Source organism: Phyllostomus discolor, chromosome 4 (genome assembly GCF_004126475.2).
Source record: "Phyllostomus discolor isolate MPI-MPIP mPhyDis1 chromosome 4, mPhyDis1.pri.v3, whole genome shotgun sequence".
Lineage (NCBI taxonomy): Eukaryota > Metazoa > Chordata > Mammalia > Chiroptera > Phyllostomidae > Phyllostomus > Phyllostomus discolor.
In genome coordinates this window covers 203,621,560-203,644,119 of record NC_040906.2, presented here as the reverse complement: position 1 = coordinate 203,644,119, position 22,560 = coordinate 203,621,560, and the positions used below count along the sequence as shown (strand labels likewise).

The 22,560-nt window shown below is 53.2% G+C and overlaps 1 protein-coding gene across 1 annotated transcript in view; it reads right to left on the bottom strand.

The window, feature by feature from the left end:
- Positions 1 to 22,560, bottom strand: part of SNX9 (sorting nexin 9) — an 80,844-nt gene that overhangs the window by 1,420 nt on the left and 56,864 nt on the right. The window contains 8 exon segments of the mRNA XM_036022612.1: positions 204 to 295; positions 2,085 to 2,199; positions 3,967 to 4,056; positions 5,140 to 5,216; positions 8,154 to 8,231; positions 10,309 to 10,412; positions 11,937 to 12,040; positions 16,583 to 16,713. Coding sequence (XP_035878505.1) covers positions 204 to 295; positions 2,085 to 2,199; positions 3,967 to 4,056; positions 5,140 to 5,216; positions 8,154 to 8,231; positions 10,309 to 10,412; positions 11,937 to 12,040; positions 16,583 to 16,713 — 791 coding nt within the window.

The window sequence follows — 22,560 nt, the reverse complement described above, 5'->3', positions numbered from 1 at the left end:
GGAAGGCAGAGGTAATTAAGAGATTAAAATAAACCCCACTCAGTATTTACAGCCTGTCTGGGTTTAGTCTCAGGATTAAAAAGCACAGACAGATTAACTTTACGCGGTGGAAGTACGCGAGCGGGAATCCCGCCGTGGGCAGCGGGCCGGGGCCGGGGCCGGGGCGGGGGGGGGGGGGGGGGGGGGGGGGGGTGCCGACTCACCGTCTCGTAGAACTGCACCTGCTGCTCCAGGTACAGGCGGATGACGCTGTTGTAGTCGTAGATCCGGTTGCTATGGAAGTGGTTCATCTCGGCTGCAACCCAAACCAACAGCTCCGTCAGTGCCCCGACAACCAAGCGACGCCTGGCTTCTCGGCTCGGTGACCGCTCGCCACCAGCCGCTCGCCACCACACGCTGCTTGGCCCCGGGGCAGCGCCGGCGCCCGAGAAACCCCTCGGGAAAGAGGCTGGAAAACCATCTGAACAGCGAAGGGCAGACACTGAGTCTGTCCGGGAGAGGGATGACCCCTGCGGATCTGCACATTAACTACTGGGGAACCCCGGGCAGGTGATCGCCCGGACTCGGGGGACCACTGTGACCAGAGACCGGGCAGGACACCCACTCGGTGGTCGTTTTCCCTGCAGACGGCAACAGTTCAGACGCTCAAGTCCGTTCACGGCAGACCCGGCAAGGCACCCAGGGCCGCGCCCTGCTCCTCCGGGCACAGCGACAGCCCAGGCAGGTCTCTCGAAGTGCCCCCGGACGGACAGCAGGCCGATGAGCGGACTCAGTCACGGGGCTTCACCGCCCCTGAGCTCCAGGGCCGCCCGAAATCCCCCCCTTCCTGGGGGAGAAGGTTTGACGGCCACTCTTCATCTTCGCTGGACAGATCCACTCAGCAACGAGTCCCTACTGGAACGTGTCTCTCGATGCCACTGCCGCCCCCCCCCCCCCCCCCCCGCCAACCACAACCTGCAGGGGCCTCCTCATCAGAGCCCTCCTCACCCTGCCCCTGCCCCCTGCCTTGCCCTTCCACTCCAGGCCCAGAAAGCCAACTGCCAGCGTCGAGTCCTACGAAGAGCTAATGTAAAGGGGTCCTGTGCTAAGGTCCACATTAGTGTGTCTCAAGTTGCACAGAGCTCTTCAGTCACCTGTGTGGATAACCCCAAACCCAAGTTCAACACCAATGCCCTATTCTGAACCCCCCGAAGCCCCACTCGGCACTCAGGTTTCCCCGTTCCGCTCCTGTCATCTCGGTTCTGGGGGTCTTGCACACGCCCTCTTTCTCCCGAGAGTTCCCTGGCCCTGGGGGCTGCTCCTGGGAGAAGCTTGCAAACGTGCCCGTTCTCTCCCCCCAGCACCACCTCTTCTCCGGGCCCCAGAACCCCCGACAGCCTGAGCAGTGGCTGCGGGCTGGCAGGTCCGACCGCCCCCACCCCGCCAGCGTGCCCCGTGCAACCGGCACACCCTTTGCCCTTGAGCACCACCTTGTTGCCCCTCACTGGAACCTTCCGATGACTTCCCCACGCCCACATCCAGTCTAGACCCTCCTGCCGGGCTCTCAAGGCCCTCCACAACCACCCCCACTCATCCCAGGAACCCACGGGCGTGTCTTCCCCCCACGGCCAATGACGTGACCCTGTACCACCGCTGTCTGTGCTTCTCGTCAGACCAGAGCGTCCTTCCCCTTTCTCCTTCGCCCGGGAATCCTCTACCTGTCCACCAGAGCAGGAGAAATCCACTCCCTGCTCCCGTGTGCCGGGAGACACTCCACCACGTAAAGATTAGCATCCTCCTCTTACTAACAGACTGTGCCTGTCTGCTACCTCCACACTCCTCTGCATGCCACGGTCCTGGGCGTGGAGGTCGCAGGCACCTAGAGGCTGAACTTGGGGACCTCCCACGGCACTCTCACTGGTATTCAGGCTGTGAAGGCGTCTTCGCCGTCGCTAGGAGACCCTGCCAACAACAGGCTTGCGAGGACAGTTTAAATCAGCTCTTACGTAACTGCTGCCCACACCCAGGAACGGCAACTCACTGCAGGGAAGGGGCAGCCTCGCTGGGGAGATCAGCCTGCACCGGCCACGCACAAACCCGCTCACCTTGCAGCGCGTAGGACATCGTGCCGACACGCTTCACCATGTTCTGCTTGTCCTGGGGGGTGATCTTGCTGGTTGCCACCAACTTATCACTTTCTTTCACTTTTTCTATTGCTCCCTGTGAATCACGGAAATGAAATGGCGTCAGTGAAACAAAGCTAAAAGGATCAGTCATCAGTTTAAACTATAACGCACCACCACATCTTTTATAATTGACTTGCTGTTGAACAGAAAACCTCCCCCTGAGATAAAATCATAGGAGAGCATCTAAATACAACTTTAAGTCACTTGAAAAACGTAACTGAGCTAAGATTTGCAGTTCGCTGTCACGACGAGGCAGGAAACCAGAGAGCATTCCACTCTGGATGCGTGTCAGCCGCAGCCTGGACCTCAGCGGTTCGCTCGGGGCGGCAGGCGCTGGGTGTGCGCAGGCGCTGGGCGGACACGGTGGTTCGAGGAGCGAGCGCTCCCCGTCTCTCCTGCACCACGGTGAGGACTTCACAGGCTGGCGCAGGTGTGTGTGCCGCTGGGCAGAAGGCCGCCGGGCAGAAGGCTCAGATCACAGTGCAGACACTGGGATCTCTGTAAGACGCGCCAAGTGGGCTTCAAGGCAACACTCGGACGGGAGCCACCGTGAGAGCCACCCGGTGCCCGTCACGCCCGGCCGTCTGGAAGGGGCACCTCCGCTCTCGTGCACGACTCAGGCTCCCGCCTGGAACTCTTGACTGCGGGCACAGACTCCCACGACACGCTAACTGTTCTGAGGTACGTTTTTAACGGAGACTTTAACTTTATTAACTTTGCTTTTTCAGTTTCACTGAAATATGACGACACGCAACGTTGGATTAACTTGAGGCGTGCAACACGATGACTTGGTCTCTGTATCTGTTGTGGGACGGTGACCACAGTGAGCCTGGTTAACGCTCACAGAGCTACAGAGTTTCCTGCCTCGCGGTGAGAGTACTGAAGATCCCCTCTCCTGGCAACCCCCCCTCAGGGGCACATTCGAAGGAAACAAAGTCACCGTCTCAAAGAGACACAGCACCCCCAGGGCACTGCGACATGATTTAAAATAGCAAAGATACGGATGAGTGGATGAGAAAATGTTCAGAGGTTTACGGCAAGTTATCTGAAGCTGCACAAACTCTAATTCCTATGCGGCCCCTTCACGCTTTGATTATGAAGCCGAACGCTACAATGGACACGGCCCAGTCCTTTGTAGAGAGCTTCCCAGTGCATCCAAGTACGCCACAACACCCTCGAGTACTCTTGTTCATAGAATACCCCAAACTCCGAGGTAATACACACACAAGTTAGACACAGAGAAAAAATTAACCAGAAATGCAATGTGAGTCTACCCTAAGTCAGTTTTAAAATTTAGTTTAAAAATGCCCTTTTGATGGCGATGACAGTTTCCTCTCCACTGAGCTGGACAGACAGACAGCACCAGCGGTGACCGTCTCATGCTCACTGGGGAGCCCGCTGCGGGGCTGGGGGGGGGGCGCTCATCCCATCTCCTCGGATGGACGGGGGGGTGGTCCCCGAGCATCTGCCGCAGCAGCTCAGCGGCTTCGCACCGACAAGGGAAAGACTGTTCTTACCGTCGCCTCGAGTTTCAAACACTAGGATTCTTTTGTTGGACGCCTAACTACATGGATAAAGAAAAACTTTTCGTATTTTCAGTTTCATCAAAACAGCCTTTTTACAGAATAAAACAAACTAAGAACTGCTCTTCTGTCCAAACCATGTGATGGGATCCTGCTTTTCAAATACTCCCGGACTTCTGGGGGCCCCGGAAAGCGCCCCTGGCCCACCCCGTGAAACGGAGCAGCTCTCGAGAGGCCGGCCCGGTCCCCGCCCCCCACAAACCGGCCCCCGGCCTCACCTTGTGCGCGCCGACGATGTCGGGGAAGCAGCCGAGGAAGCCCTTGTACTCGTGGTTGCACTCCATGAGGAAGTGCAGGTCTTTCTTCGGCTGCAACGAGACAGGCCGGCTGTTATGGCCGAGGGACTGGGACATTCGGGGGCAAGAAAACGTGGACCTGAGGACCGTGCTAGCCCAACCCTCCCGGGGCTGTGTGGAGGGCGAAGCTTTCGGGTCAGTTTTCCTACAAGAAAATAGCCCCCAAGACCACTGTGCCTGCAGCCACTGGGTGTACAGAAAACGACAGAACACCAGGCCACTGGGTGGTCGGCTGGTGAGATCAGCCAGTTCGAGGGGCCCAGAGTACAACACCCTGAGGAAACATGACACCAGAACACCTGGTTAGGGCTGTTTGCACACACAAAGTTTAAATGTCTAAATTCCTGCAGAGAATATAAAAAGAAAACCTAGTGTCATTCTTAGTGACATCTTGAACAGTCTTCATTTTCCTGAGTTATAATTTCTATAGCTGTGTTACACACACGTCTGAAAATTAACCTTTTTTACAAGGATCAGAGAGCAGTTAACGACACGCGTGTGTCCACAGGAGCACGTGTACACATTTTAAAAAGCTGCCGGAAACAACGTGCGTTTGTGTTGTTCAGTGTAGGGGTCTGAGGTGGCGCAGGCAGCTGCTCCCCTCCCTCCCTCCCAGGAACGCACTCCTGTGGGAGGAAGTGAGGCCCGGCCCCGGAGCCTCCCCATCCACGCCACCATGTCACGTGGGCGACACAGACGCGCTCTGGGCGGGGTCTGCGGCAGCTGCCTTCTCCACATCAGCTGCCGGACCCCAAGCTCCTCCCTAGGCCGGTGCCGCCCCCGTCGCAGGAAACCGAGGCTTAGCGGAGCCCTCCGCCGTGGACAGGGGCAGGGCGCCTGCCTTGCTTTCTGACCCGAGGGCTGAGGACAGACCCGAACCCTTGACACCGCAAGGCATTCCCTCGGATTTCTGGATGACAACTTTACCCACCCCTTTAGCCTAACCTGAGGAACACCATCACCAAGTACAGCTAACAAAGATCTGGAAGCATGGAAGAGGATGTCCCCTGGGAAAGTCTGTCTTAAACCGACTTTAAGTGACATGTGGATTTGATGGCACGAAACCTTAACTGAATCGAGGGGTCCCGTTAATACCTGTTCTGCCACGAGGCTGGCGATCTCTTCGTAAGTCTTCCCCGCTTCCGTTATCGCGTTGTTGAGATCCGTTTCACCTGGAAGTTGTTACAGTTTTCAGCAGTTGCAAGCTGCACTGTTTTCCATTCGTTTGATTTAAAAATTTTATTACAGGAAACTTCACTTTCAGAACTAGACAGACGGTACAACGAATCCCCATCTACCCGTCACCCAGCTGCCCAGTGGACAGTACTCTCACGGGCAGTACTGTCACCTGCACCGTCCACTCCCACCGCCGCTTGCATTGGCCCCATGACGTCTCACCCACAAATTTCACCTGGGGTATAAGGACAACACCACACACGATTAAGGCGCGCCCACTGTCCCTGACGTGCAGTCACCGTGCAGCTTCCTGCTGTCCTAAGTCATGCTGGTGGCTTGGACTGGGGTGCGGAAGTGTCCACGTGGCGCAAGGCTCACGTGTTTCTTAGACCCACAGGCCCCACTCCCCGCTCCCTTTCACGCAGAGCGTCCTCCTGGGGTGTGTGGAGGAGACCGGGCCATCCGCGCTGGGGCCCACTGTCCCTGCCGCGACGGCCCCACCCACCGTTCCCCGTATTCCCTTCACACTAGAGTTAGATCTAGAGGCTCGGTCAGGTTCTGGGGACACGACTCCTCGTTACGTGAGCTTCGTGGGACGTTAGGTTCGAAGCCACAGCTGACGACCACCGTCTGGGGCCTGTTTCCGCACGGGTCTGCAGACCCGGTGCCCTCCCACGCCCGGCCCTCCCCAGGAGCCCAGGCGCGTCTGCACGCAGCAGCTTTCCTGCGCGGCTTCGCGGCTAGCCCCGAGGCACAGGAACGGGGAGCGAAGCGCGGGCTAAACGCTTGCTCCTTCCTCTTGACAGCTCTCAGAGTGCTGAGCTGACCCCCCACCACGCTCCAAAGGTGAGCGAGATCAACATTTCCCGAACCACCACCGCATTCAGCACGGACTTTAACACATTTGGTGCGCATCAGTCCAGTGAATGCGGTACAGTTCTCGTCTGCCCTAACGCTCAAATCTTTCCCTCAGGGTCAGTCGGGGGAAGGGCCTCCAGACTGGAGTCGGAGTTCTTTGGCTGGACAGGAACCTGGCTCGTCCGGTGGAACCTGGTGTCTAGAGATCACCACAGGGGTGATGCGGGGCGGGGGCAGGAGGGGTGGGTCATCGGTCCCAGGTCTTTTCAGTCAACAGAGCAAAGTGAACTCGTGTTTTTAAAAGAGAAAAACACAAGTGAGCTCATACTGGTGTGTCCACCTCAAAATGAGGACTACAGGGTTTTTCTGATTATATTTTAAAACTTTTGATTTTTACCTCTTAAAAATCTTAAATGTTAACAACGGTAACACAATTCCATACTTGCTTTCTCTTACAACATGTAAAATAACTTCAGGATTTTTGGAATCGCAATACCAGTACTACATTGCTAATCATAGCATGACTGAAAATAATTAAAAATTTCTTTGCAGTTTTTTACACCATAAGGCATCTGCTGTTAAGGATGTATAGTCAAAATACAGTGTTTTGAGGCGATTGGAAGTCAGTCCTCTTTATGCGGTTATGCCTTCGTCTTTATGTATCAAGTCATTTGTTTTATTTTGCTTTTGTTTACTAGGAATTTTTAAAAACATTTTGACTTGTTTGTTTTCTAATAATTATGTACCACACTCACACGTGTCCAAAGTCAAAACCACCGAAAAAAGGGACGACCGGAAGCCCAGCTCCGGCGCCTGCCCTTCCCTCCCTGCAGACACCCGTTTACAGTTCCCTATCGGCTCTGTTTCCGTGACGGTGCGCAAGAACACGAAACGCTTCCCGGCCCGTGCGGGGCCTCTGTCTCGGCGGTGTTCCCACGTCAGTGAGCACATCGCTGGGGGACACGGCAGTTCTATTCGAGGTAACCCGGGGACCACCAGAGCCACGGCCCCGAGGTGCCCGCGTACCCGAGGGTAGGGACCTGGCGGTAAGAAACCGTTCTCATCGCTGCCGACCTTATTTCCTTTGACACGGAAGAGGCTAGTCAATGGGGACTCCAGTTCCTATACGGGAGCCCCAAACCTGAAATTCGTTGACACTGATTTCTCATTCCTGCAACTCACACGCGGGCATCCGAAGACCCGCATTCCCTGGGTGTCAGGATGAACGCCCTGGTGAAAGCACCGGTTCCGTCATTTCTTTTCTTTTTTTTTTAAGCATTTGCTTTTAGAAAATTCTATTTATTTATTTCTTGAGAGAGGGGAAAGGAGGGAGAAAGAGAGGGACAGAAACATCAATGGGCTGCCTCTCACACGCCCCCTGTTGGGGACCTGGCCCACAACCCAGGCATGTGCCCTGACTGGGAATCGAACCGGCAACCGTTTGGTTCATAGGCCGGCACTCAATCCACTGAGCCACACCAGCTGGGGCCCGTCATTTCTGTGACTGACAGGACATGCATTTAATAGATGCCACTCACTTAACAAATACTTTTACTTCCTGCCTGCCCCCCCAGGAAAAGTAAAACTTCGAGGGAAAACCACGAACTTGTTCTCCTGAGTGTTCTCCGACGGACCTGAAACCCCTCAGGTGAGACACACGATGTGGGCTGAGTGGAGAGCTATTACGTGTTATAGAGAGAACTGAGACGTGAATTTGTTATTCAAAAGCTTTTCCTCCAAATGACCCTGATGAGGTCTGGCCTTGCTGAGGGGCAGACCTGACCTGACCGCAGTCTGGCAGAGACGGGAGCAGGGGCTGCACACAAAGCCACCCACTTCATTGAAACACAAGAGCTGTGCAAAAAAGGGGGCAAAGGAGCGAGCAAGAAAACACAAGTAACGACCCCCCTGCTCATCTCAGAGGAAGGCGAAGCTGCCGGAGTCCTGAGCGGGGTGGCCCGGCCAGTACGGGTCAGCGCCCGTGGTGCTCCCCTGCAGAGCCCCTGCTTGCCCCGAGGGCCTCGGGCTGGGCGAGACACTGCAGCCCCAGGAGCGAGGGAACGGAGAGGACGCACCTTGGTAGCCGCTGGAGCTGAACACCGTGGCCAGGCTCTGCAGGGCCTTGCCGATCTTCTGGTACTCCTTGGGCAACGCTGCGGGGAGGGGAGAGGAGAGGAGATCGACCGTCAGCTGGTCCCCGGGGCACACTGAAATGGGACTCAGTTCCCAAAACGGGATTATTTTCTAAAACCGACTGCTTTTCTTAGTAGAAATTTGATGTGATTCAAAGTTGTCTATATTCTTTAATAAAACGATCGGGTTTTTAAATTACTGATTTTTAAAAACAGATTCTTTCAGTCTGTCATTAACCACCTGTACAATGAACGGTGCATGCTGAGTGTGCAGGGCGTTTGCAGAGACCACTCCCCTCGGGCACCCCAGGGAGCCCTCGGCCTCACGGGTAGGAAAATAAGGGTCAGGTAAGTCGGGTGCCCTGCCCGGGGTCGCACGGCTGACACATGGTGGGCTTGGCCCTCGTGCTTCCAGTTACATTGCTTTCCCCACCCTGTTACCTATGCGTGAATAATTATTTACAAAACCAAACCAAACTCTGAAAGCACCGAGGTGTGGAGAAAACAGGCAGTGGAACCTCAAGGACCGGGGAGGAGAGACTTGAGTCTCCTCACCGGCAAACGAAGCAGACGGACTAACTGCTCTCCAAGGCTCCTTCTGGTGCTAAGACTCCAGAACCCTTGGGTCACTCTGCGGACCTCCCCAAAGAAGAGGCTCTGCACCATCGGCGATTTTCTTTGCGTCCGTACACAGTCCCCTTAGACACACCTCTGCCCTCCTCTGCGGGGCAGGAGCAGCTGGGTCACCCCCTCGGGTGTGCGTGCACACAGGGGCTCCGCACGCAGTGTCACTGACAGAAGCCGCGTGGGCGGCACAGGGAGGCACGCATGGCCTTCCTTGTGCACAGGGCCCAGCGCCGAGCGTCCCTGGAGTTGCGGGGCCCCAGGCATCCGCTGCACCTGTGCACCTGCCACCATCACGTGGCAGTAGCCCAAGACAACGTGGAAATGAGGGGGGATGGCTATGTTCCCATCGCACTCTCTTTACAGAAACGGGTGGCCCCGGCCAGGTCTGGCCGCAGGCGGGAGCGCGCCCGTTCCCGCCGCAGCCTCTGGGCCAGCCGACCTCAGGATAGTGCTCAGCTGCACTGGGCTGGGCTGTTTCAACGGTTCACCCGCACGCCACTCCCACTCAGTTGCTCGTTCATGAAAACTGCCTTCCTGACTACGAATTCTGATCGTCTACAATGAATACCTTAAAAAAATCTTTATAAAATCAGATCATTTAACCTCTTTCCTACACTGAATACCAAACTACTGATATAATTTAAAAGTGGGTATGTATGACTTTTTAATTCAAAGTAAAGCCACTTTTATTTTTTAAAAATAACTGGGCACAACCCGTGTTCCTGCAGGTCCTGGTGACAGATGAGCAGGACCTTGTTCACCTGAAATACACGCTGGGGGGGGGGCCACCCTGGAGCTCAGGAAGCTGGGGGTTCCCTCAGGGGCTCAGAAGGCAGTGCTGGCGACAAGGGCAGAGGAGACGCCGTGGGGAACCGTGTCCCGACCCTCAGAGGTGGTCAGAGACACCTGTGTGATCGCCACCAGCATGGGCCCGACCTCCGGAGACCCTGTGCCTTCAGGAGGAGCCGGGCGGGTGCCGGGCAGGGCCCCACAGCCGGACACCGGTCTCAGCGGAACGACAGCTCACAGACGAAGGGGGGCTAGGGGCAAGAAGCCCCCGAGGAGGGGGCACCAGCAGGCAGGGCGCCGTGCCCTAGGTAGACCTGCCTCAGGTTCTCTGCCGGCTGCACTGGTTCTTCCTGAAAATCAGAGCCTTGGTCACATCAACACTTACCAGTGGATGGAGAGCAAGAGGTACAATCATGAGACTAAAAATAACCGCACGCTCTCCGTGAACACGCAGAAAAGAGGACCTTCCCGTGGATTACAACACCCCGGAGCACTGGGACTATTGAAGCAAACGCGGTGTTTTCTGACGGGAGCTCCTGGCTGGCTTTGCTCGAGCCCACTGTCGGTTTCTTAACTCGGGGTGGGGAGTGGGGTTCGCCGAGGAGCCCGGGGAGGCCACGGCTCCAGCCACTAAACGCAAGTCCACCCGAGGCGTCGGGCCGCCCCCCCGCCCCCCACTCACGGCCTGTGCAGCGCTTCCAGTGCTCCTGCCCCACGGTCAGCAGCTCCTTCACACCGTCGTCCATGGCCTTGGTGAACTTGCTGACGGCGTCGCACTTCTGCTCTCTGCGGGGCAACAGCACAAGGAGGCGCGTCCTGGGCTCGGCCGCCGACGCCAGCACCGGGCGCAGGAGGAGAACCGCCGACGCGGCCGGGGACGCTCGCCCCGGACACAACCACAGGCCCTTGTTTTCTTGTCCTGTAGCAACGGCCCTTGACGTGGATTGGCACTGAAACAGGCTTGATGATCAGGCTTTTAGACACTTAGCAACGTGTCATCTGTATTTAAATCTGCTCCCTTTCCCTTTCAATTGCTTGTGAATAGTAAATAAAATTATTCTAAAAAAAAATCCCCATTTCTTGAACACCTTATTTACTGAAGTGCAATCATGGGAGGTACCCCCGAGCCCATAAAACAATAACATGGCCCGCTAACGGTAGGTGTTCGTTCCTCCCAACGGCGAATCACAGAAAATAACCCGGCTGCCCAACCACCCAAGGCAGCAAGTTTCAACTGGTGCGTCACGAGAATGTTTAAAGCACGCAACAGCTGACTGTTCAGTCAGGGGCACTGCCCTCTTTGCCCTGAGATTGTCACGTGAAAAAATGATGACAGCCAACACAATAGCCATTTGGTGTGAATTAGTAAAAATTATACCCATTTTTGTCAGATCAGCATAAAAAGGCGTTGTTTTTGGGGAGCCGCAGCGCTTCAGCAGGTGGTTTAGGTGCGCCGGGAGAGGGCAAAGCCTGAAAACCACTGGTCTGAGGGGGCACTGAACACATCAGTTCTTTAAGGATGGAAAAAGTATTCACCAGCCTGAAAAACATCATCGCTGTAATACTCTTAGAGTAAAAAAAAAAAGATGACAAAGGAGATGGTCGTTTCTGCTTGAACGATTCTTCCCTCAGACACATAGGTACGTGGAGAGGAGGGTTTGGAGGGTTACGATGGGGACCAACATGCTAACAGTGACTCCCTCTCCGGGCAGTTAGAAGACTGTTTTTTTTTTCCTTGTTTATATTTTTGGTAACACATAAGCAATGATTTTACAAGAAACGTTTCTTAAAATAAACCTCAAGTCTTCCTATTAGTCCTTACATAGAAAAGAAAGTACTCCGGATTTCCAACCACGCCCACATTTAAAAAAGTGCCGTGATCAACAACAACAGAAAAGAACCCAGAAAAGCGGGTCAGAGACTGCTTCCTCCCAGGCGGCGTCCACAGCGAGCGCGCTCTGTGGACCGGGGCGTGGGTGTGGCCTGGCTCTGGCCGCCCTGCCCCACCACGCCCTGCCCCACCGCACCCTGCCCAACCGCACCGTGCTGGGAGCAGGGACCAGCCCCTGTGCCAGCTCTGAGAGCACCGACTTCCAGGTACAAAGGAGGAGGCAGGCCTTCCTCTGGGTTCTGGCTGGAAAGATGTGCTTCACGCACCGGTGACGCTTTCCTTGCCCCCTGACTACAAGCCCCGCTCCCTTCCTACACTTGGTCAGACAGTCTGGGTCCCACGCTGGCTGTGCTGGCCAGGCCCGGGGCAGAGGAGGTGGACACCGCGCAGGCGAAGGCAAGGGGGGCAGCATCGCTTACATTTCCGTCAGGTCCAAGTCGGGGGCCTCTGGCTCCATGGTGGAGAATATCATGACGCCCACCAGCTCATCCTTCTCCGCCTTCCTCTTCCCAGTCTTCCATTCCTGCGGACAGGACAGCCGTGTGAGCAAAGCATCTCGGAGCAGGGCCGGGCCGGTCCTGCACAGCTCCCCAGCGGATGCGGCTCACCCACCGGTCAGCTGCCCTGCTCCCACTCACGGAGCGGCAGGTCCCGGGCCAGCCTCCTGCGCCAGTGCCCACACACCTCACGCGTCACCCCGCACGTGAACAGGCCCATGCACCGCACACGCCCTGTGAGCCACGGCCTCTCTGGGCGAGGTGACCCAGCCGCGGTTCCCCTCCCAAGAGCTAGCAACCCGAACACAGAGAGGAAGAGACACACCCTAAGAACTGTGACCGAGTGCCTCAAAATTTTAGGTTTAGTTCTCTAAAAAAAAAAAAAAGGTTAAAGCTTTTCTAAAATACAAGATAGGAACACATATTGTGAGCCACTTTTAAAATTCTACTACTGTAAGACATCTGTAACGTACACACACACACACACACACACGGAAAAGGGCCCAGTGCAAAACAGCCAGTGCGAGGAATTCTCTCGAAGCGAATGCCTGCGTCACTATCCACAAGGTGACCACAGGGGAAGCGCTCACGTTCCAGAAGCCCCTGGTGACCCCCCATCACCCCCCCAACGAGGTAACATCACCCTCCCTTCTTCAGTGGTGGTCATTCCCTCACTGTTCTGCAGTGCTGACCACCGAGGCACGAGTCCCTACACTACGATTTCGCTGTTGTTTTTTTTTAAACTAGCCTAAGCTCGGTGCTACGCATTGTGTGTGTGTGTGTGTGTGTGCCTGGCTTCCCTTCCCCCACCTGAGCCCAGGAGCCGCATCCCACGGCCGCCGCTGTTACAGCCGCTGACTGCTGTGCGGCTCGACGGCTCCCCATGTATCTGTCCGTCCTGCGCCTGGCCGTCACTCCTGGCCCGTGCTGAGCCGTGCGCGAAGCTGCCATGTACATGACGTACGTGTCATACATCGTGGGTCAGATATGTGTGTGCCCACTGTGTTAGGTGTCGACCCGGGAGTGGGTAGGCAGCGTGAGACTGGCTCCCAAACGGTCTCCCCCATGTCCACACCCGCCGGCCGGGGCCGTGTGCGAGTCCCAGCAGCTGCTCCTCCCACCGAGAGGACGTGCACGTGCGGTGGGGCAGAGTTTCTGGCGCGTGCGCACTGGTGTTCACTGTGGTTTCAGTGTGCACTTCCTTGACTGTTAATGAGATTAAGTCCTTTTTAACATACGTTCGGTGAGGAGTCAGGTACTTTCTTTTGGGAAGTACATTACCAAATCTACAATTTTTTTTTTACTGGGATGATTATCTTATCTTGTGTGGGTTTTCATATATTCTAAAATCCAGCCCTTGCTTATCTATGTTCATATGCTTGTTTCTCACTTGTAAGGGCTTCTGCTGATAAATGGAAGTTCTTAATTTAAAAAAAAATTATTTATTTTTAGAGAGAGGGGAATGGAGGAAGAGAGGGAGAGAAACATCAATGTGTGGTTGCCTCTCACCTGCCCCCTATTGGGGATCTGACCCACAACCCAGGCATGTGCCCTGGCTGGGAATTGAACCGGTGACCCCTTGGTTCGCAGGCCAGCACTCAATCCACTGAGCTACTCCAGCCAGGGCAGAAATCCTTAATTGTAATGCAGTCTAGTTTTCCAGCCTGTCCCTGGGTGGCCGGTAGTTTCTATGTCTGGTCTCAGAAGCCCCGCCCCACTGCAGGGAGGTGAAGACGTGCCCCCACGTCTCCTTCTAGACACTGCCTCGCTGCCTCGTGTCGCCTTCCACAGCCAGACCTAAGGGAGAGCTGGAGCTGATTTTTTAAAAACCTTATACACTGGAAACTTCCCAACATATACAAAGGTAAAAGAAAAGGACAATAACCCCCTACAGACTCAGTCCTCAACAGTGACAAAATTTTGCCAATTTTATTTTATTTACTCTCCTCCATTCTACCTGTTTTTCTTACTTATTTAAGTGGAAATCTCAGTTATAATATCATTTCACCTATAAATACTGTGTTACATATCTTTTATAGGTAAGGCCATGTTTTCAAAACGTAACCACGATGCCAGTATCAGCCCTAACAAGGCAGAGCCACGGAACCTGACGACGAGGCGGCGCCCCCAGTGGACGGACTCCGCACCGCGTGCGGGAAGGACCGCCCTCCCCCGCCGCACTCAGCACCGCCTGGGGCACGGAGTGAGTGTCCGTTCTGCTCCGTTCTGCTGGTCTGCTTCTCCTTACGCCGCTGCCTCGCTTTTGAAATTCTTCTGTCTTCGCAGGAGTCTTCTAGCCAACGAAGTCCTGCCCCCACTTCCTTCTTTCTCACGAGAACCCCGGCTTTGCTCAGTGCTGAGATTCCTGCACGGGACGCCATTCCTGTCCCTCAGCCCACGAGACAGACGGTGATGCTGGGACCCTTACTTTCTTCCTCTATTTTTCTCAACAACACCTCATAGGTTTTTATGTATATCTTTGTAAATCTTCTTGAATTTACTCCTAGATAGTTTTCATGCTATTGCAAATGATAGTGTAGATGATAGTTAAAGGACAGTCTAAACTATAGACTTTCGTTTTCTGTTTATTGCTAATATAGAGATATGCAAGGTCTTATATCCAGCTGTCTTACTAACCACTTATTTCTAATAACTTTCCTGTAGATTCACTGGAATTTTCAGTGTTCGTTCATCTACATGAGCTACTACTGACCACAGAAATCACAGTTTTTAGTGATTTACACTGTCTAGTTTTACGCCGTCACTGGGCAGGTGATGAGATGGTGGCCCGAAACTTTAAGTGCCGAGCCAGGACCCAGAGGAAGTTGCCCGAGAGTGGAGACTGAGCTCCGGAGCCCTGGCTCCTTTGTCGTTTATGTCACTTCTGTGGTAAGGTGACCAATCTTTCAAGGTGGAAGTCATTAAAATACAAAACCAATATCTAGATTATTATAAATTTTTAAAGATTTTATTTATTTATTTTTAGAGAGGGGAAGGGAGAGAGAAAGAGGAGAGAAACATCAATGTAGGCTTGCCTCTTGAGTGCCTCCTACTGGGGACCTGGCCTGCAACCCAGGCATATGCCCTGACTGGGAATCGAACCAGCAACCCTTTGGTTCGCAGGCCGGTGCTCAATCTACTGAGCCACACCAGCCAGGGCTAGATTATTATTTTTAATAATATTCTGCGTAAAACATGAACTTTTGAAGTATTTTCTAAATCAAATCCTTGCCAAAGTCATCAAATAAACCCTTGTTGAAGTCCTGTGAGTCACCAGGAAGGCAACAACCTTGGAGGGAGCTTTTGTAACTACAAAGTAACAAAACTGAGTTACACAACATGAAGAACCCAATATAGCAATCTGACACCCTGTGACCGAATAGCACATCCTAACCAGAAAAACTAGAGTTTTCCAGGGCTGTCTGTAAGGCTAGGCCTATGGCAGATACGAATTCACGAAGAAACGCTGAAACACCTCATTGTTTTTCATTCCCAGCCTGGTTACATGCGACATGCTCAAATGCCCTTATCAATTCTAGAAATAAGCAGTAACTGGAAATAAGGCCCAAATATTTACATTTTGTTAAGACATATGCATATGTCTTATGATATGCATATGTCTAAAAAAACACACAGCCTAATATTTAGGCTTATTTTTGTAAATGTAGTCACTTTAAGTAGGAAAAAGTACTACGAAGAAATTTAGCAAAAATGTGTATCTTTGTCTGAAAGTTTCAACAAGGCATAGAATATTCTATTATTTGATCAAACACAGAAATCATTTCATGAGTGCTTTCTAGGATCATAATTTATGTTGTATCTGTTGGCATCTGAGCTAACTTTTGCTTTTAGTCTCGTTTTCTAGGATATGTAATAATTGTTACAAGAAAACTATGGAGAAAACACATTTAGAGAAGATACCATAAAGAGTGCATTAAAAGCTTGAGAGAAAACTGTGTTCTCCGACAATAATGAGATGCCCAACTGCCAACAGTCCCTTGATTGTCAAAAAAGAACAGATGACCATTGGCAAAAAAAAAAAAAAAAAGAAAGAAAAAGACTGCCCACAGGTCAGCGTTTACTTTGGACCCACAACTACAGTTCTGAAAAAACAGCTCTGCTTTGAGAAGAATGGCTCAATTCCGAATCTACTTTTCCTTTCAAAACGCATTACACTGTGAGGTCACGATGTGCTCGTAAGAAACCATTCACTCCATGTCCCTCACTTCACGCTGATGACACCCTGCGTAGTGTGGGGTCTAACCTCCTTTTTTTTAGGGGCCTAGGAACAGACGCCTCGCCTGGCACACCCTCCCTTCACCCTGGGCACCAGCTCGGGCCGACCTGCTCCCCCCCGCTGCCAGAAAACCGTCCTGCGGGAGGGTCTTCCGTCCTTCGAGACCCACTGCCCACGGCCGCGGTGTCGGTCCCCGTCCCCTCGTTGTCTTTGGAGGAAACGAGAAACACCCGACCAGCCAACGCGATTCCAACTCTTTTCAGACATAAAACTGGTGTGAGTGTGGCATTCCCAACAGACACTGAGCCTGTGTCATAGTAAAACATCCTACCTTTTCATCCCGGAAATTTAGGAACTGCTGGAAAACCTCGCTTTCCGACACCACCGGGTGGCGGCACATCCTGGTCATCCAGGCCTGCAGCCGCTCCATGCGCATCTTGATGAACTCTTCCTCAAAGCGACCTGCGAGGGACATGCAAGAGTGACGCACCAGTGTGCCTAGAGCGTGTTATCTCTGCTACCCCGGCCGAGAGCCGCTGATACGGCTGATGGCTGCTTGGCAGAGGGTCACTCGGTGAAGCGTGTCACCACGGTTCAACGTGTCACCAACCCAGGGACGAGCAGCACAGCGATGCTCGGAGACCCACAGGAACGGCGCAACAGACCTCTCCGTTTAAACAAGCATGAATGAAATCCCAATCTGACAGAGTAACTGTGACAAGAATACTACAGCTTCAAAGTGCGACTCTCTTCAAGGGTCCCTAGAGTACTAATAAATCAGAAGTAAATCTTACTTCAATATGAAAAACTTTCTCTTTCTTATACAAGTGGCATGTGGCCATATTAAGCCCTACAAGTGAGTAAGGGGTGATACAGTTGAATTTAATAAGTATTTCTTACAAAGTACATGAAATTTGTATATTTATAAAAATGTGACCAAGTGTAATATAACCTCAGGCATACAAATTTATTAAATTTAGTATTTATGCAAAGGAACTCAGGATTATAGATTTTTTCATTTTGTTTTGTAAATTACCTAAAATGAAAATAGAAAAAGCAATTTTCCATGAATGCAATAACGAAAGCTGCTATCCTAGAACTTACGGCCATCCTAAAACAGCTAATTTACTAATACATCAAATTTCTAATACAGCCTAATATTAAAAGCAGAAAATGAGCCTAACAAGACTGACACACTGAACATCACGTGAACACTGAGGGCTTTTATAAGCCTGCCATCCCAAGTCACCGTCCGTCAGTTAAAGGGCTTCTGCAGATGGAAATTCCAGCTACGGTCAAGCGAGGCAATCAGCCAATCCAGTCCCCGCAAAGTAACTCGGAACCCAGACAACACAGTCAGTGCTCCGGAGATCAGCCGAGGGCAAACGGCCCTCTGAGAAGCGTTTGTGTCTGCAAAGCTGCTGACTGTCGGGCACACACAGGGGAAACCTGTGGCGTTCTGGCTGCGGGCAGGTCCCGTCTCCCCACCCCCAACCTCCCTACCCTCTACTGGTTGACACAGGGGGTCCACCAGGGTGGTGCGGCGGGCTGTGAAGACAGGCAGCCACGGCTTTCCTAGCGAGGAAGGAGCCTCCCTTGCCCTGCAGCGGTGGGAGATGCCCACGCTCAGCAGGGGCAGTGACCACCCAGAGGCTGGTGATGAGGGGGCGCCAGCAGCTCCACTAGCCAAGGTGACCGGCTGAGCTAGGACACGCCAGGCTGAGGCTGGGGCTGAGGCTGGGGCAGCGGAGACGGGATGGGGTGCGAGCCAGGCACGCACAGCTGGCCGACTCCAAGGCTGCACGCACGTACAGGAGACACGAAAGGGCCCGGAGAAGGCGGGGACCAGGGCTAACTTGAACATGACCGGAGCTCTGAGCGTGCTCCCTGATCACACGCAGGCGCGCTGGCAGGGGACAGAGTCTGAGCGGCCCGAGGGGGCGCAGCTCCAGTACACACAGACCCCGGTGAACCCAGGGGGCCAGATTTGAAATACTACTACTACTACTACTAACACATGAGCTGCAGGGGAGACAAATTTCAGAAATTTAGCCCACGCAAATTACTTACAAAACAAACAAAAATAAAACAAACAACCACCTTCAGAGAGAAAAATCAGAACCCAGAATTGCTAAAATATATTCTCCAAACTGTTCAGGGTTTGACAAACCACTAAGGGACTGCCCAGCATGAGCCACACCGGGGAGAAAGCAGGAAGCGCCCCCACGTGCTGCTGGATGTCGGACTGAGCAGACGAACCACAGCAGCAGGCAAGGAAGCGTCTGTGAATGTTTTCGAAGAACTCAAGGAAGCCATGTTCAAAAAATTAAAGAAAAACCGGACAAGGAATCAACAAACAAATTCTTAAGACAGAAATTATTAGAAAAAGAATCAAATGAAAACTATGAAGACAGAAATACAGTAACTGATGTTAAAAATAATTCACTGCAGCCCTGGCTGGTGTGGTTCAGTGGACTGAGTGCAGGCCGGCAAACCAAGGGGTCGCAGGTTCAAATCCCAGCCAGGGCACATGCCTGGGTTGTGGGCCAGGTCCCCAGTAGGGGGCACTTGAGAAACAACCACACACTGATGTTTCTTCTCTTCCTCTCTCCCCGCATCAATCCCCCTCTGTCTAAAAATGAATAAAGAAAACCTTAAAAAAATTTCACTGTAAGGGTGTAACAGCTGTTTCAAAAAGGCAGAAGGAGGAACGAACCTGAAAGTCAACCAACAGAAGTTATTGAATCCGAAGAACAGAGCCTCAGAGAACACTGAGCACACCAACATGACCTGTGGTAGGAAACCCCGAAGGAGAAGAGAAAGAAGAAAACATATTCAAAGAAATAATGTGGAAAAATTCCCCAGATCTGACGGGAAACTTTAGTTCCCGCTTCTAAGAAGCCCAACGAACCCCATGTAGGATGAATACAAAGTGTCCACACCAAGAGAGAGCAGAATCGAACCGCTGGCAGATACAAACAAAAGGAGAACTGTGAAGGCAGGAAGCGAAAAGCGATTCATCACGGACGGACAGTGGGGGGACGTGCACGCGTGTGTTTGCGTGACCACGGAACAGGCTGATCAGTCACCCGACACCACGGAGGCCGGCAGGCAGTGGGGAGACGTGTTCGCCGAGCTGGAAGAAAACCGTCAGACGGGCATTCTGCACCCAATAAACGCATCCCTCACGGACAAAGGCAAAATAAAGTCATTCCCAGATAAACTCAGTGTGACGGATCACTGAGAGAACGGGCGGCTGGAAATGACTGTCTCAGAGCTCGCCCTCAGGACTCCTGAGCTCGAGCGAGCACCCACTGGTCTTCAGAGAAGAGCGTCGCCGGCCCACGCATCCCAACCTCGTTGGCTGAAAGGCTGGCGCTGGGGCAGCCCCAGGGGCCGGGCGGGCTCCCCGCGTGAGAGTGTTTCGAGTTCTGCACGCGCTGGGAGCAGAGAGCCAAGCACGGGGTGCGCTCAGGCTGTGCGTAAGGTGACGCCCCCTTCCACCCGCCCCCACCTCCGACAGGAAAGACCCACTATGTTGGCGTGGTCCTGAGCTACACGCGCCCATTCCCCACCGTGAGCGAACAAGACCTACTACTCACTGGCCGATTCTCACTCTTCCTGAAATTCTTCCGACAGCTGGCTTATTTCCAAATGATGATGTCAGAAGTGACTGCGTGCCTGGTGAGGTTTTCGTACCAGGCTTGGGAGAATTCGAGAAAAGCGGGGAGGAGGGATTTCCATTTCCCCATCTTCAATGACCCTCTCTTGGGTTTTTCACTAAGGACGTGAATATACCAGTTTTCCACCCAGGAGTAAAACCAGGTTCACTCGGTATTATTCCACAAAGAGCAAGCCCATGAACAACAACAACAACAACCAACATTTGCTCTAAGTTTCTCACGGACCCGTCGGCAGCCCACGGGAGTGTCGTGACATCATCGCCTCGGCACGCCTTCCGCTCGCTCCCCGGGTGCCGGTGGGAGGGAAGTTTATATAATGCTGATCCTGTAGCCTCAGGAAGGAGGCGAGCAGGACGAGGGCGAGATAAAGTGGCCTCTGTGCCTTCCGCTTCCTCGGCACGCGGCCCAGCCAGTGAATCAAAGCGCAACTTTCTTCTGATGAGGGGCTGCTGCTTTCTGGCCTTCCGAGGACACAACCCTGGCTTCAGGCCTGAACTTTTTTTTTTTTTTTTTAAAACAAACCTTAACATGGGAATAGAGCCATGACTCTATGATGCTTTAAAAGTAGCGCTTTGTTATCTGACTCAGAATAAACGATGCATTAAAACCTAAGGGATCTGAGAAAACCTAAGGGATCTGAGAAATCTCCCTGGCCCTAGAATAATTCATTAACCCATTCACTTCAACACTCACAAACTGCCAATCAAGTTGGTAAAGGAGAGAATAACATTCAGGAAACAGACTGAAATTTGAAAATGCGGAGAAAGGCAGACTGAAGTTTTCATGGAAAGAATCTAAATTTTTAAAAAGAAAGATGAATTTAAAGCAGCAGAAGGGCAGGACGGACTGGGACCATGTGAACGGGACACAGAACCGGGGGTACAGGGGTGCCTCAGAGTGGAAGGGGGCAGCAGCGCACACCAGCGCGGCCACTGAGACGGGCTTCCGCTCGCCTGTGCCTGCTCAGGAGTCCCCAGACCAGGGCGAGGACCCGCCCACCATGTGGCAGTGCAGCCCGGCCCCACTCTCCCCTCTGCTGTGACAACTCGAAACTTCAAAAATTTTTAAAAAATATATCGAAATCAAAACAACTTTTTTTTTTAAAAAGATTTTATTTATTTATTTATTTTAGAGAGGGAAGGGAGGGAGAAAGAGAGAGAGAGAGAAACATCAATGTGTGGTTGCTGGGGGTCATGGCCTGCAACCCAGGCATGTGCCCTGACTGGGAATCGAACCTGCGATGCTTTGGGTCACAGCCCGAGCTCAATCCACTGAGCTACGCCAGCCAGGGCTCAAAACAACTTTTTAAAAACAAATGTTTCCATCTCCTCAAAAAAAAAAAAAAACTCAGGGAAACATGAAACAACAAAGCGCAAAGGAAAGTTTCAAAGAACACAGCTTTCTTATCTGAGGTTACTAACTCTACAGAGTAGCCATTCACACCTCGTCTGGACCGGAGCAAGCTGCGGACCAGACTCGCACGGCTGCTCAGCACCACCCAGCAGAGCGTGCTCAGCGCCGACTCTGAGCCGAGACAGCCCAGTGCAGCTACCGGCTGGGAAAGGAGCCGAAGCGGGCCCTGCCACCCCCACCCCCTTCCCGCCCCCTGGCTGACCAGGGCTCCCAGCTCCTCTCTGAACCGTGTCAGCCCTCAGGGAGTGGGGGTCAAACCCTGTCCACTCGTCCCTCCTGCAGACCCCGAGTTTCTCCTCGCCGGGTCTCCGCTGGCCGGCAGACGTCCCGGGGTCTCGGGTCTCGGAGGCCTGTCCAGCTCAGACCTTTTAAGCCTCACACTCATCTTTAACCCTTTCCTTTCCATGCCTACCAGTTTCGTTTACCTGGAAAATCTCTAGCTACCTCCTAAAACTATTTCCAATCTTTACTAAAGCTCAGCTTCTTTGTAAACTTTGATTCCAAGAAAAACATACTGAATCCTGAGTACTGATATTCCAGGCTCTGTACGAGGGGATTAAAAAGAATCAACAGTTCTCAGAACAGACACAGAAACATTTACTGTCTGACCGCGCATCTGCCAGGGGCGCTGGCAGCACCGTGGGTCACTGCCCAGATTACCCGGGGTCGGGCTGGCGGGGAAACACGACAGCCTAACTCAGTAGGAAAGAGGAGAAGCCAACAACCAACGGAAAACAAAAACATCCAGATGCAAACAGTCACCTAAATAACCGAGTAAGAAACCGGGCAACCCCCCCCCCCCCCCCCCCGTGGCCGCACCCCGACGCTGGCGCCCTGCTAATGAAAACACGGCCCCTGGACCGCACCCGTGTGCGTGTCGGCCGGCCAAAGACTCTCATTCCTGCGTCAGGCCTCGCGGGCCACTGCCGTCTCCTCAGGTGCCATTTTCCCATTTAAAAAGCTCAGGTGTTTCTTCCACGGGAAAGGGTGCAGCAATAAAGACACAACGGCTGCCAGAATTCGAGACACGTGCCCGAGACCTCTGATGGAAAACCTCACAACACTTGCTCACTAGGTGCTTAGGGGACCTTCACACACACACACACACACACACACACACACACGTGCGCTACGACGCACAGCTGTACGGGCTGCCGTCTCCCAGCCCCTCCGTCCGGCTGCTCCGGGGAACGGAAGATGCCGTAACGGTCCC